Source organism: Pleurodeles waltl, chromosome 6 (genome assembly GCF_031143425.1).
Source record: "Pleurodeles waltl isolate 20211129_DDA chromosome 6, aPleWal1.hap1.20221129, whole genome shotgun sequence".
NCBI lineage: Eukaryota > Metazoa > Chordata > Amphibia > Caudata > Salamandridae > Pleurodeles > Pleurodeles waltl.
In genome coordinates this window covers 242,434,217-242,448,904 of record NC_090445.1, presented here as the reverse complement: position 1 = coordinate 242,448,904, position 14,688 = coordinate 242,434,217, and the positions used below count along the sequence as shown (strand labels likewise).

The window sequence follows — 14,688 nt, the reverse complement described above, 5'->3', positions numbered from 1 at the left end:
AGATCTAAAAGGTGCATAAAAAACACAGAATAATGTAAAATGGGATAAGGTCTGCAGGGATACCCTGTCACAAGGACAAGGTCTAATAGATTTTTCACCATACTGGCCTAGCGGGAAACAAAATATTACTTCTGATGATCCCCATACGAAATCTAGTAAAAAGAGACCTTTCCTTCACATCATTTATCTTTAAGAGATAGAGCTCAGGGCCCACCCCCATCTTTAACATAATAAAATCCCTGATCGATTTTTTTCCTTAAAACCTCCCCCTCTCTTATTGGCCCCTGAATTCTCAAAAAAATGATCCTTAACCCAATTTTTTATCACGGCTAGTCAGACCCTGAGGAATATCAAACAAGTCAGGCCGCCCCAAAACTTGAGCTGTCTTTCTTATATACGTTAACCAGGGAATATTCTTTGCATTGTCTCAGGCCAAACAATCCCTCAAAATCTTTCTAGTAAAGGTAGCATGTTCATTCCTCCAAATTGAGATCCATAACAGGAGGGGGGGGGGGGGGGGGGGGCAACTGGAGAGTATCTTGTACAAACTCAAGATCTAATTCCAAATGAAGGGAAAAAAACAGAAGTGTTTTGGCCAACTCCTAATAGCCTTCTACAGAAATGATTTTCTTCTACAGTAGGTGCTCGAGTATCCACATACCCCCAGAGTGCTGCACCATACAGCAGAACAGGGAGACATTTCCGCCTGTAGATTTCAAGCAAAGGCTTGATAGGTTTACTTCCTACTCTCACACCAAAATCAAATGTAGCACCAACTGTGGCATGGAACAGCATACCCCTTCTGGCAATACAGGGTTTCCAAGAACCTTTATCGTCAAAAATGACCCCTAAATATGGGAATTCATGGACCCTGCTAATAATTTGATCTTCAATCCTTAGGTCCCCCACCCTACTCAAGGGTCTACCACATACCATGAAATGTGATTTCCTATAATTAATCTCTAGGCCCAGAACTGACATAAAGGAGGCACAGGCTCTAACTACTTCATGGAGACCATTCATTGTGCGGGCCATAAGGACCGCATCATCAGCATACGTCAACACAGGGACATTAATACCATTCACCTTAGGGACATCCCTGTAATGTTCCATCAAGAAGTCCGACAATCTCTTTGTATATAACAGAAACAAAGTGGGAGCCAAAACACATCCCTGGCGAACGCCCCTTGTGAGCTTAAAAGCCTCTGAACATTCCCCATTTATCCCCACCCTCACATTTGCAGGTGTTCCTGAGTGGAGATACTGAAGCAACTCTACAATATTAGGATCCAAGCCTAACTGATTTAGCCTCTCCCACAATATAGTCCGATTTACCTTGTCAAAGGCACAACTAAGGTACATAAATGCAAGGTAGAGAGTGCCTTTCCTTGCTTGCGTATATTTCCCAATCAACATCAATAAGTTAAGGCACTGTTCCCCCGTGCCAAGCCCTTCCCTGAATCCATACTGGTCCCGGCTAAGAATTTCATTTTCTAACATCCAGGCCCTAATATGCCGTAGGATGATCCGCCCCAGAATCTTCGCAGGAGCACTCCCCTAGCACCCCTCCACCAATCAACAGATGTTTTAGTAGTGGAGACACGAAAATATAATCAATTGTGGTGCCACACCCTCTTCCCACAAAAGTTGGGAGTTGACAGGTATCCACTACTTCTAAATCACAGAAATTCTGAAGGCCCATCTTCCTCAGCTCCTTAATCAGAGCCCTGCCGCTGGAATCCTGCACATCATCCTCCGAGTAATCTTCCCAGTCAAACTTGAAAGGATTTACCACTGTACTAAGACGATCCAGCTTTGCATTAAAATCTCCTGACACAATGGCACAGAACTCCAGCCCCACCCCCTCCATTCTACACTTCAGCACCCGAAGAACGGAGAAGAGGGCCCCAATTTGACACCCCAGATCCCACACAGCATTGTAAAAATTAACCAACAAAACATTAAAATTGTTAGAAAAAATCACCCATACAAGCAATATACCCTGGTGATTACAGTTGATTTGGAATGCCCCCACTATCTTAGAAAAGCGGATTAGTGTAACCAGGCCACCTTTTGAACGGCCTCCAAGGGACTGCACAGCCAGGACTGCAAATCTATTGTACCCGTCCCATGCAGCCAACCCATATATCGTAATTAACCAGACACCTAACCCAAGCCTGGCCAGGTAGCTTGGCATCATACCCTGCAATATTCCAAGAAATAAGACTGCACTGCGAAATCACCCCTCTGGCACAAACAAAGTCTTAGTGCATTGTCAGTCCACCCCTTCCAAATCTGGATTTCTATAGTTATCAACTCTCCTGCTGATTGACCGTGGGGCTATCTGACCTGGGGGGGGGGAATGCCTGCCAAGTTCCAGAGAAGACTCAGCACCCAGTCGCATGTGATTATAAAAATAACCCAAGGGTGCCATACCAATTGATCCTACTCTTGAAAAAACTGGACTGTATGTGGAGAGAAGCCGTTGTGCCAAACCAGGGTATCTAACATTTACAATAATACAATCCCCATTCCCCTCCTTTTTTTTGGGCCCAAGCCAGTCGATTCTTCTCACAAACAAAATGTCCTTAAAATCCTTACATGAAAAGTCACAATTGCTGCTCAGCCAATAGCCAGACTTATTAATTAATTGAGCCGTAGACTCCTTAACCCCAGGGGCCAGAGCAGGGACATTCGTCAACACCACCACATAGGGGGCACAGGCCGGTGGCAGTTCCAGACAGACCAACGGAGACCTTTTCTTTGGCGGATTCTGAGTATACTTCCCATCCAACTGTTCGCAGATCCTCCCAACTGCCACAGATTCAAGTTCAGGTAGCCTGCTACTATTCGATCTAATTACGGTCCTCCCGCTCAATGATAGGGCAGTAGATGAGTCTGACGCAGTCTCAACACAGGCACCTTGGGTCCCAAAATTTGCAGGTCTGATGATGACCCGTTTGTAATTCAGATACGGCTAGGGTCGAAACATCAACAATGAATCTAATGTGGATTGTGATATTTAATATTCCAAAGGATTTAGGACTATCCAAAAATTTGGGTGCTGAAAAATCACTACGCTTCTACAGCCATATTTCTGGAGTGTATATATTTGTAAATATCACTGATGAACTCTAAGTTCACTAATTCACCACTTCACTGCGCTGTCACTTGATCCGAGCACCTAATTTAATATTTAATTTGTTTTTCCTTTTTTTCTATTTTTAAATGCAAATTCTTGAAGCACTAATTGATGGTGGAACATTGACTCAAGAAAGTATTTGATTTATTCTACAATAAAGTATTACCTTTATTTAGTTGAATTGGATCTTACCTTTTCTTTGCCATGAGAGTTTAGCCTTATACTTCCCTCGTATGGACCACAGTTTTGTTTTTGTATGTGAACAAGAGCTGGACTATTTGGACAATCGCCTACTTTGGAGCAAAAATTGCATTTTACTAATCTATTTATTTTTTCCTGAATATCCCGCTGCGTATTTAGACATAAAGGACTAGCCATAAAAAAAGTATATAATACAGAGGAGCCTAAAACGAAAATCTGGGAAATGTTAATAACTAGTTTGACTACAAGAGCTTTGATGCCACTTTATGATTCTTAGTTCAGTTATATTAAGCTATGGGTTTATTCTGCTAGACCAAAAAGGACAGAGGTGAGGACAAAACTACACAGCAAACATTTAAAGAGAAGACATCTTGGTCAACATGATACCTCAAATGTTCATTTTATCTGGGAATGCTGGGTTGGGGGTTGAGATGGCTGAGGCTGTGTGTGTGTTTGTGGGGTGGTGGGGGGTTATTTGGGGTTTGCTGGTTGTAAACCACAGAGTCAGATGTTTATATTTTTGTTGAATAATAGTTAGTTGAACAAGGCAACATAATGTTAATTAAAAAATATTTATATAATTAAATAAATAAATACTTTACTAAAATAAAGCACTTGAGCAGCCAACTATGGCATCATTGGTAAACTGATGATTTACTAGCAATTTTCAAAACTTAAAATGTGATTTTGTTTTCTATCTTGAATTTAATATCCAAATATACGTTTAATATGGGAGTTAAGGCTGTGATGGGTCCTGACTAAGGTACAAGAAAACAAATTCAAAATGTACAAAAATGCATTCATTTGATACTTTCAAAAACTCACAAATGAAAAACAACAACCTTGATTAATTCCTTATGTACCATTAATCTTCATTACTCCTCGTCCGGAGACTTTATGATCACAATCCTGACTGAATGAGGCATGCCTCCACCTTGAGAAAGGCACTCGTGTTGCCTCATACCAACCTTTAAATAACTTTCACAATTAACTCTTCTCCTTCCTACACTTCACAGTGTAGACTGCGGTCCTTGTAAACTTAATCTATGGGGCCTTTTAATATATATTAAACAATCTTCTACAGTAGCTGTGTATCTGTAATTCAGATGCACATTTGATTCAAAATAATAAACAGCCGGAATTTATTTTCTATATAAAAACTTAATTGAAGGCGTATAAGGGAAAGCCTGGAGATTTAAATAAATGAAAGAATGCAGATATTAAATCATGCAGGAAAGGTTTAACTGCAGTTGTACAGGTTGTACGCAGAAGTACCTGTGATGCGATCGTCCGTATGGCCTCTTCTTGCCTTCTACGCATTTCCGGTGTCCCAGGACAGCTCCCACTTGCGATGGAAGAGTGGGTCTGGCCCTGCTGGCTGAGAGGCAACTCTCGATTTGCATCACCATCTACAACACAAATGTTATTAAATCAAACACGCACAGGCCGTTTTATACATGGGATATAGTACCTCTGGCATACTTTATACGGATAGTGCAAGTCACTGAGCAGTTCCATGACCACAAAGTTGAACAAAGGTAGAGTTAAGGTTATGAAACTCAGAGGTGACTTGCAATATACTTATCATGTATGGGAGGGGGCACTTTATTCCTTATAATGCATGCACACACAATTACCTTTCCCACAAACCCCTTACAGCCTTGATGTGTAGCTCTTTCAGGTGAGATAGCATGTTTACAGACACGAATAATAAAAATAGAATCTCTAGCACAAAATTAAACACATCAAAAAAGTTGCAAAAAAGCCATTACAATCATTTTAGTACAAGTCAGTTTTGTAAAGGCACAGCAGCTCAGAATGTGTAGAAACATGCAGAAAGATCCTATCTTTTCAAACAGTATCCAATGAGTGCAAAAAATCAACATGTTGCCATAAATATTACATTCTGCTTGTCCCTGTACAGCTATCAAAAGAAGAAGAAAAGCCAGGTTTTGTTTTCGTCCTTTAAACAGCTGCTTTATTTATGCTGTATGATCTGGTCTGCACTTCTCTTGACTTTTGTTTCTGGCAGCAGGCATTGTGACATCAGAACTCAACTGTAATAGATTATTACAATTGAGTTCTGTCATGTTCTTATATTAGGCGACTGGGTGTATAACAAGTCCCCTATCAAATAAAGAGTTACGGATGTGTAACAGTGAATTATGGGGTTATTTTTCACCAAGGGGTTCTGAGTGACATAAAACAGACAACGAGAACAAAGCAAAAATTGTCTATGATGTCATTCAGAACATAGAGGAGAAAAACATCCCCGTAATTCACTTTTTACCATCAATACCTTTGTTATGTATAGCCTCTTAAATCAACTGCCCCTGCTTTCAATTGCAACGAAGGGGAAGAGGAGTAATGGGGAGCCATAAACAACATGGCCTCTCCTACCTGTCCCAAATGTAAAACAGAAGTCTTACCTGCCGCTCTTAACCAGCTCCCACCACCTTCTCTGCATTCATTCCCCCTTCTGCACCTGTGCTTTCTGTTTTCAGACCAAGCAGACACGCACTGCTGTGCTGACAGGCTCAGTGAGGCCTGTAAGCCTGCCCTGCAATGCTTTATTTACGTAGTAATAGACAGTGATGAGTTTCGTTATCAACTGTTGCTACCTTATCACAATGATGTATCAGATTCCAAAACTGTTGTACACAATAGAGGAGAGGTCTGACCCTCCCTATCCAAAATTGTTAGGTGTAAGGACCCCCTCCTGACAAAAATGTCTAGAACCTGGTACTCCTCATCTTCACCAACCATCAGAAACCATAAACACCCCCAATTGCCACGGCAAATCATTTTTCTAGTGGGGAAATAAATTAAACAGTGTTTAGCAAACCAAAGGTTAGTGGGCGACAGTGGTTCAGTGTCCGAGGCTTAGCACACAGTTCAAACAAAAAGTCTCCAAAAAGAATTACCCAAAAATGCACAAAGTTACTTAATTTTTCACAAACAAAATATAATTTGACAAAACTTATCTGGATGATAACACCTTCCTGAACTAATGTGACGGATGTGCCTGTTTTTCACAAAGAGATGGTCAATCTGTGGTTGCACCTAAGTAGTACCAGTTTAACACCCAAATATGCTTTTTAGTAACACTTGAACCATTTGAGCTATAAACAATTATTTTGTTGAAATCGGCAGAATATGCAGCAGATGATGGGTTATGTGGCAAAGGTGGCAAATCTATAATTGTGCGAAAATCTCTGTGGCCGCACAATCGTATAATTCAAGTGGTCCTGGGTATAATGGCTGAAATGCATGGGCTGCAACTTTAGTGAACGGCATCCAAGGAGAACCATCCTGTCTTTCATGGGAAGCTGACAGCTTGGCTTTTACAGCTGCATGGAATTGGAGGTTGCTAAACGTCATTCATCAAAATTAAAACATACCATTTACAATAATTAATGATGAACTGTAACGTCCAAGTAGGATTCTTTCTTTAATTCCAGGGGAAGAAGTGTCCCCTTAATCTTCTTTCAGACTGTTTTTCTAAAATGGTTTTTATGTTTAACATTATGAAAACAGTTGCTTGTATTTTGGCAAAAACTGACTCCTGGTTATATTAGTTTTGTGCTGTTGTTGACTTAAGTTTTTAGGTCTGTCACTGTCAGCTTAAATGAAAAATATATTTTTTTTAAGTTGTTACTCAGTGGTAAATGCACTACAGTACATTATGGAACCTCTATTAGTTATTAGTTAATACACTGCAGAGGTTTGTGTGTAACCAGAGAGCCACAGAATCAAATCTTGGTTGGCGCAGTGGAGAATAGTCATTTGTGTTTTTTTAGTGCTATGAGGTCACACACAGCCTGTGACAAAAAGCACCTTGAATATGTAAGTCATTATTTTATACTTGCATTAGACACAGTATAAGAAAGACTGCTACAAAATGTGCAAAAATGTTCACAATAAAATGCTGTTTCCAAAATATAGATTTTAGTAATACCCAGACCATACTTAACTGTCCCTTCAACATCTCCTCAGCAGTAGTAAATAAATAAAGTCATGCACTTCACAGCTCAGTTGTCAACGTTTTGCACTACCACTCAAAAATAATAAATCTTTGTCGTCACAAAGCTTCCAGTGATTCGATCAATTAAAGCCAGTACACGCGCCCAAGGGAAGCATCCCAAACAACGAGTCGTGAACCATGAAGTCGTGGAAAACGAAAGCGAAACAATGATTTCGTTTTCCACGACTTCCTTATTCAGGGCCTAAACCATGCATGTGTGAACCACGTACATGCGTGGTTAGGGCACAGAAGAAGGGAGTCGACTCGATCAAGGAGGAGGTAAGTTGGGCTGGGACTGGGGCTGTTTTTTTGGGGGTGGGGTGAGGGGCTCGGGTGAGTAAGGTTTAGGGGCGGAGGGTCAGGATTTAGGTGTGGGGTGGGGGGTTGGGGTGCTTTAGGTTTTAGGGGCAGGGTGGTGAGTCGGGGTATTTTTAGTTTTTGGGGTGTGGTGGGGGCTCAGGTGATTAGGGTTTAGGGGCAGGGGAGGGGGGTCAGTGTTTAGGTTTTAGGGGTGGGGGTTGGGGTGCTTTAGGTTTTAGGGGAGGGGGTTGGGGTAGTGGTAATTTTGGGGGTGGGGGTTGGGGTGGTTGTGGGGGTGGGGAGGTGTCGGTAATTTTTAGGGGTGGGGGGCCAGGGGGCACGCATGCAGGAACCAAGCATGCTGATCACTAATGCCTTTACCAGGTATGCCTTTACAACGAAAAATCGTTGTTAAGGCATTCGTGGTAAAGGCATTAGTGATAACAACGAGGTCGTTGTTCCGACCTCGTTGTTTAGGCATGGGTGGCTGAAGCACTCGTTGTTTCGACATATAACCCGCGCCCAAGCATCTGTTACATTTGCAGATTAACTCTGTAGCGCACATTTGCATTTCTTTCAGGCAAGCAGGGGCCCTGGTTGGGCTTCGGTTTTACAGCACAGGATGCTCCATGAATGAAACTCCAGGTGAAGCATTTGAACTATCGGATATAATCGCCCTGGATGTTTGTCTTTTCCCTTCACAAAGAACAAACGTTTTGGATTACAGGCACAAGTGAGGCTGGGGAATGAGAACCATACTTAAAATTCATGTCAAATTTTTTTTTTATGCAGGGACTGCAGAAACCCATGTATTATAGAGAATTACGGGTGAGTAACAGCAAATTACAGGTATCTTTTTCACTGAGAGGCTCTGAAACACATTAAACAGACAATGACAGCAAAGCTCAAGTTGTCCACAGTGTCACTCAGAACACCGAGGTGAAAAAATTCCCATAATTCATCTTTTAACCCTCTATAATTTGATGTTCTATATGCCCCTCCCCCACCCACCCAAAAAAAATTATCTGGGCCTGCTTTAAACCGCTATGCAGCAGTGGAGGAATAATGGGGAAAGCAGACATAACATGGTCTCTATTGGGTAAGCTTGACCAAAGGTTAAAAAAAAAAATACCTGACATCCTTGACCAACTCCTACCACCTTCCCTGCCTTCCTTCCCCCTCCTGCAACTATGCTCTTTGGTTTTTGCTTTCAGTCAAAGCAGACAAGCAGAGCTACACTGACAGATTCACAGAGAGCCCTGTCAGTCTGACCTGGAAGGCCTTTGTGACATCACAACAATGGGTAACTAGTTTAGTTATCAACAGTTGCATAGCAGTGCATTATGAGATTCAGAAACTGAAATAAACGATAGTCACTCTAGGAGAGGCACATGTAACAAAAGTTATAAACTGTAAGCCTCAGAAACTTCAACATACTTCCAAGACAAATGTGAGGATGAGAACAGCTCCGAGAATATTAACATTCTACTCTTGAATAGTTTTCGCCATTCAGAAACAGCCAGCAGAGGAGGCTCCTTACCACCGCACATGGACTACCTACGTTTTGGCGAAGCGTGTGGGCTATCCGAAGCTATCTGTCGCATGCGTGTACCATGGCAGCTCAGCGCGACCAGGCGGGAAATGATTGCAGTCTTTCCAAAGCCGATGTTTCCACAGATCACCACGCCCTGGTTCACGCCGTCGTTTGTGCTTTGTAGCTGCGCATCGATCTCGTGAAACAGCCAATCTCGACCCACAAATACGGCGTCAGTGGTGATGCTGGGCACCTCGAAGAGCAGGGGTTTCAGGGAGATGTCCGGCGGTCGGTAGGGTGCAAAGCGCACTGCAAGTTAAATAAACAGACAATGAAGTGAACGCTCGGAAAGAGAGATGAAACAAGAGTACACTGTACTAGAAGACCTGTATTTAGACTCGGCCTAAAATGTGTCCTGGCTTTAGCCGTGTTAATCTCCACGCCTGCGCTGCTTACTACACTGGTATCGGCGACAAGGCCAGCATTACTATCGGAGCGAGCCTGCACAAACCAGAGAATCACACCAGGGCCCAGGAACGAGGAACAAACCGCCATGGCCCATTTATCAAAACAAACATGCAAACAGTCGCATAACACCGTGAAAATCGAACGCAATTTTAGATTTCAAATGGACGTAAAACACAGTAAAAACAAATTACGAAACGTAAATTGTTGCAAAATGGGCTCACTGGGCCACGTTACCTTACACAACTCACAGTATAAATTATTTATTTTATATGTAAAGTATTAGTCCAAGCCCTCATAACAGTCTACCAACATCGTTTACAACACTTGAGAATCATGGCAGTATGCATGCACCATACAGGTGAGTGAGCCCAGGCTGGGTCGTGAAAACTGACGAACTAAAGTAACGCATACATAGGCTACCCAAGTGATACACATTGGCTTCCTCCTGTGCAGTTCTAACTGAAAAAAGATTAAGCGCATGGTAGCCGAATGAATTACATCAAAAACGTGCTTATCTGCTGTGTTATGACTGCAGTCGCGCTGAGCTGCAATTCTCATCAGTTTCAGAGAGGATCCACAACTGGACCCCAGCCTCCGGGGGAATCTCATCGGTGTAACCACCCTCACAGAGCCGCTGACCCTCTCTCCGTGAGGATTACAAGTAGGACTCTTAGGTTTCAAAGGAAATGAAAGGGAGCCGTTAATTCCGGTCCCAATTACAACCCTTTCTTTCAGGAGGTGGGCTCTTTGGGTGAAACCTCACAGCTATGAGTTGCGAGGATCTCGTAACTCCAATTGGGGCTTTAACGTTGAAGATTCTTTTAAGTGGACTGCAGAAAGCAGTATAACATTTTCCTAAGTGGCTGAAATCAGGGTCCACTTTAGGAGCGCATTAGGATTAAGGATATAAGGATGAAAAGGCGTGCATGGTGAAGAGCCTGCTGTTCTAAAATGAGAATAACTGTTAACAGAAGATAAGAGGGTAACGTGAAAGGAGGTAGGTGTGTGTGCTAGACCAGTGGCTCTTAACAGTTTGACCTCGGAGGATCCCTGTTTAATCATTCATGAAATATGGGGACCCCAACGGAATCGTTCGGCGATCCCCACTGAATAACTACTGGAAGCTGGAGACCCAGGCAAAAGTAGTTTTGATGATTTGAACCACAGAACAATACACACAAATACAGAAACAAGCATCCATCAAACAGATACAGAAATGACGAAATATATTATTAGCTTCATATAAAGATATATAAAAAAAATAAAAAAATAAACATATTCATTTTAATGGGAAGGTTGGAGCTTTTCTAAATTCTATTGAGGCCACTTATTGTCCGTACTATAGTCTGTTTGCTGCACCTGCACTGTTCCCACAATTTAATCTAACAATACCAGCTTCATTTTTAGCCTCCAATTTCAAGTTCTTTCAGATTTACAGAACCTTTTAAACTTTTTATTTGTGCATTTTGCTGTTTTAATGTATACAATGTATTAATCTATTAATATTAATTATTTTTCTAAGGTGTCACAGACATCCTAAGTAGGCAGCGCAGACCGCTAAAGGTACCCGAACCACAGGTTAAGAACCTCTGCGCTAGACTGTTAGAGAGACCCTGTATAGAGTCCAATTCAATCTATTACCTTTTAATGTTAATACCACAGCATCAGGATTTTAGCATGTTAAGAGATAGTTTTATGATTTCTAAAATCAATGTTATAAGTCAGTATTATAGATTTTGAAACTTTGATCCCGATCATATGTATACTGGCATTTCACTGTCCAACAGCCTATGAAGGTTAGACCTGGCATGGACCCTTCATAGAGGAGCCTGGGTACATCCACATTGCTCTGGCAGAGCACAAGTAAAAAAATCACAGAAGCTATTTATTCTTTATTGCATAGATAATTAAAACTACTACATTTTGTCAAAAGCTAAAATCACCCATGCAACACCTGTCCTGTCCCCCACAGTGGAATCTACTTAATCACAAGTTAAGTGGCATGATAACAATGAGTTGGTTTTAATCTATCGAACGCATGCATGAACGCTTTCCTATAAAATACATTCAATTAATAGCTTCTTATTTTAAACAAGCTATATTTGCAATGAGTTTTAGTTAGCATTTCCAAGAATTTCGTTACAGGTATAAAGCTTGCTCCTAACGACCTCCATAAGCTACAGATCTAAATATTTACCGTTCGAATGGTATGAAATGGCATGGTAATAAAATCATAGTCCTTGGATAAAGGAGTACGTGTAACTTAATTGGAAGTAGAGTCACAAAATAAATGTCTCAGTATTTAATACTCACACTGGCCTTCCGCTTCTGCTATAGGTGACAAATAGGGGCAGGGGGAGGAAGGGGGGGTTGTTACAATGGATGAAGTTCTCCCTAACATTTCTGTTTTTATAATCTCAGAACCTGCAGAAGACAGTAACTGATGCCTGTTTCCACACGTGATGCACTTCACCCTTTGATGATAAATGTAATCCTACATTAAAGTATTTGTTTTGAAACCTATGGGCACTGAAGATTTTAGATAATGCTGCACCTGGGTACCACTCAGGCATGTTTCTTCTCAGAAAAACCCTTTGCATTTTCCTCAAAGTACATTATGTTTTAATTGATTTACTAATAGTTGTGTGAAAGCAAAGTATTAAGTAGCCAAATCCCAGCTACACTGCATATCTAAAGGTTAAAAACTGCTGCTTGAAATTCAGGCTAGGGTTTCCGAGAGACTTAGTTGATGCAGACACTTCAACCCACAGGGAATCTTTTAATGCTGCAAGGATACACACATTTCTACTATGTAACCAGCTAGACAAACGTTTTTTTTCTTCTTTTACTCGCGATTGCTTTATTAAACAAAACCTAAACCTAATCCGAGTCTGTGTTGTCGAGTTTAGTAGAGTTACTTCTAAACAGATTACCCTGAGCAAGGTAGTACCACTTGGAGAGTTACATGAAGCCATTCTTTCATTTGTCTAACAGTTCAAATACAGTCTTTCCCGCTTTCTAATTTTAGGGTTAATAATATCATTTAAGTTTTTGATATTTACAACCGTTTTTTAAACAGTCTTCAAAGTTTGTCTACAAGCAATAGTATCCAACGGGCATCCTTTTAAAAAGGGCAGTGCCATTTCCACACTACAGAAAGTAGGTAAGTTGGCCCCATAGCTTTAGCAGAACAGATCCCGATTTGACCAACCTTTGCTATGTTGACATCATATAGATTCAATAACGGGTGCCACAACACACTCCAGGTTTAAAACCTTTTGTGTGCAGAATTTTGCAGAAACTTTTTTTTCTATTTATTTGACATTTTTATATAGCATAACGATTAGTACACTCTACATAAGTAACAAGAGTGGACATTTGAATCTCTACGGTGCTGTCATCTAGCTTTACCTGTAACGCATGACAGTGTCAGACTTTCTTGCAGGGGATTGGCGAGATTCATAATTCGCTTAGATTTTTTCCCATAATGGAACCCCGTCACACAGTTCAGCACTGTCCTAAAGTCACACAGTAGCAAATAAGGAATGGTTTCTTACCTGTAACTCCAGTTCTCTCGTAGGGGTATTTCCATGATAGTCATAAGCACTGAATAGTTCCGCGCGCCTGCGGGGACCCCAGAGCACTGTTGTGTAGTATATTCTTAAGTGCAATCATCAGCTCCTTGACAAAAAAGGTCTGTGAAAAACACTTAAGAATAACAATGTGCAGCCTATGTGAACAGCTACACAGGCCAAATTGTTAGAAGAAAAAACAGTTGTAGTGTAAATTTCACGTTTAAACCTCTATTTATTCTATAAATACATAAATAAATACATTCTCATATTTTATTTACACCTCTCATGAGAATAAAACAATGTAGGGCAGTGTAGTCCATAGGCTGCCATTATACAGAATGAAAATAGAGCTGTGCCTTTAAGAAAGTAAAGTCTTCCTGTTTCCCATCATGCACAGCAAAAGGCAGTTGCCTCAGTTCTTTTTTGGAGGCTATTAACCTGACATGAAGAAAAAACAAAACATTTGTTGGAGTACCAACCTCCATAATATTCATGTTCTATGTCAACTCCACCGGGGAGGAGGGAGGGTTGCTTATGACTATCATGGAAATACCCCTACGAGAGAACTGGAGTTACAGGTAAGAAACCATTCCTTCTCTCGTAGGGGATTTCCATGTATAGTCATAAGCACTGAATAGAGTAGCAAGCCCATCCCCATAACCGCGGTGGAGTAGATATAAGAATACTGAGAAAAACATGAATCATGCAAACAAATTCTTGAGCAAAGCCTGTCCAACCTGAGCATCTGCCCTAGCGTCTGTATCAAGGCAGTAATGCTTAGTAAAGGTATGGACCGACCTCCAAGTGGCAGCCTTGCATATTTCTGCCAAAGGGACATTTCTCATCAAGGCTACAGTAGCTGCTTTCCCTCTGGTAGAGTGGGCTTTTGGTCTACCACCAAGGGATTTGTTTGCTAACTGATAACATAACATTATACATGAAACAATCCATCTGGATAAAGATTGTTTAGATGTGCCCAAACCTGTTCTGATTGGGCCATAGTTAATAAAAAGCTGTTGTGATTTTCGTAAGCTTTTTGTCCTGTCCAAGTAAAATTTCAATACTCTCTTTACATCCAGAGAGTGCAGAGTTCTCTCAGCAGGAGTAGCTGGATTCTGAAAGAAAGTCGGTAATGAAATTGTTTGGTTCACATGGAAGTCGGAGACTACCTTAGGTAGACATTTTGGATGAGTTCTCATTACCACTTTTGCAGAATGAAAAACCGTGTAGGGTTCCTGAGCGCAAAGGGCCTGGATTTCGCTGACCCTACGCGCTGAAGTGATTGCCACCAGAAAAGCAGCTTTCCATGTGAGATGCTGCAGCGATGCCTTGTGTATCGGCTCGAATGGCGTCAGCATCAGACGTGATAAGACAACGTTCAGTTCCCATGGAGGAGAAGGCTTTCTAATGGGAGGAAAAACCTTCTTTAAACCTTCTAGGAAAT

The 14,688-nt window shown here is 41.3% G+C and overlaps 1 protein-coding gene across 9 annotated transcripts in view; it reads right to left on the bottom strand.

The window, feature by feature from the left end:
- The window catches only part of TANC2 (tetratricopeptide repeat, ankyrin repeat and coiled-coil containing 2), a 1,999,198-nt gene that overhangs the window by 427,651 nt on the left and 1,556,859 nt on the right, over positions 1 to 14,688 (bottom strand). For all 9 annotated transcript variants that reach the window (XM_069238000.1, XM_069237998.1, XM_069238005.1 and 6 more), the window contains 2 exons: positions 9,229 to 9,510; positions 4,619 to 4,752 (listed from right to left, as the gene is read on the bottom strand). In XM_069238000.1, the coding sequence (XP_069094101.1) occupies positions 4,619 to 4,752; positions 9,229 to 9,510 (416 nt within the window). The remainder of the gene's footprint in view (positions 1 to 4,618; positions 4,753 to 9,228; positions 9,511 to 14,688) is intronic.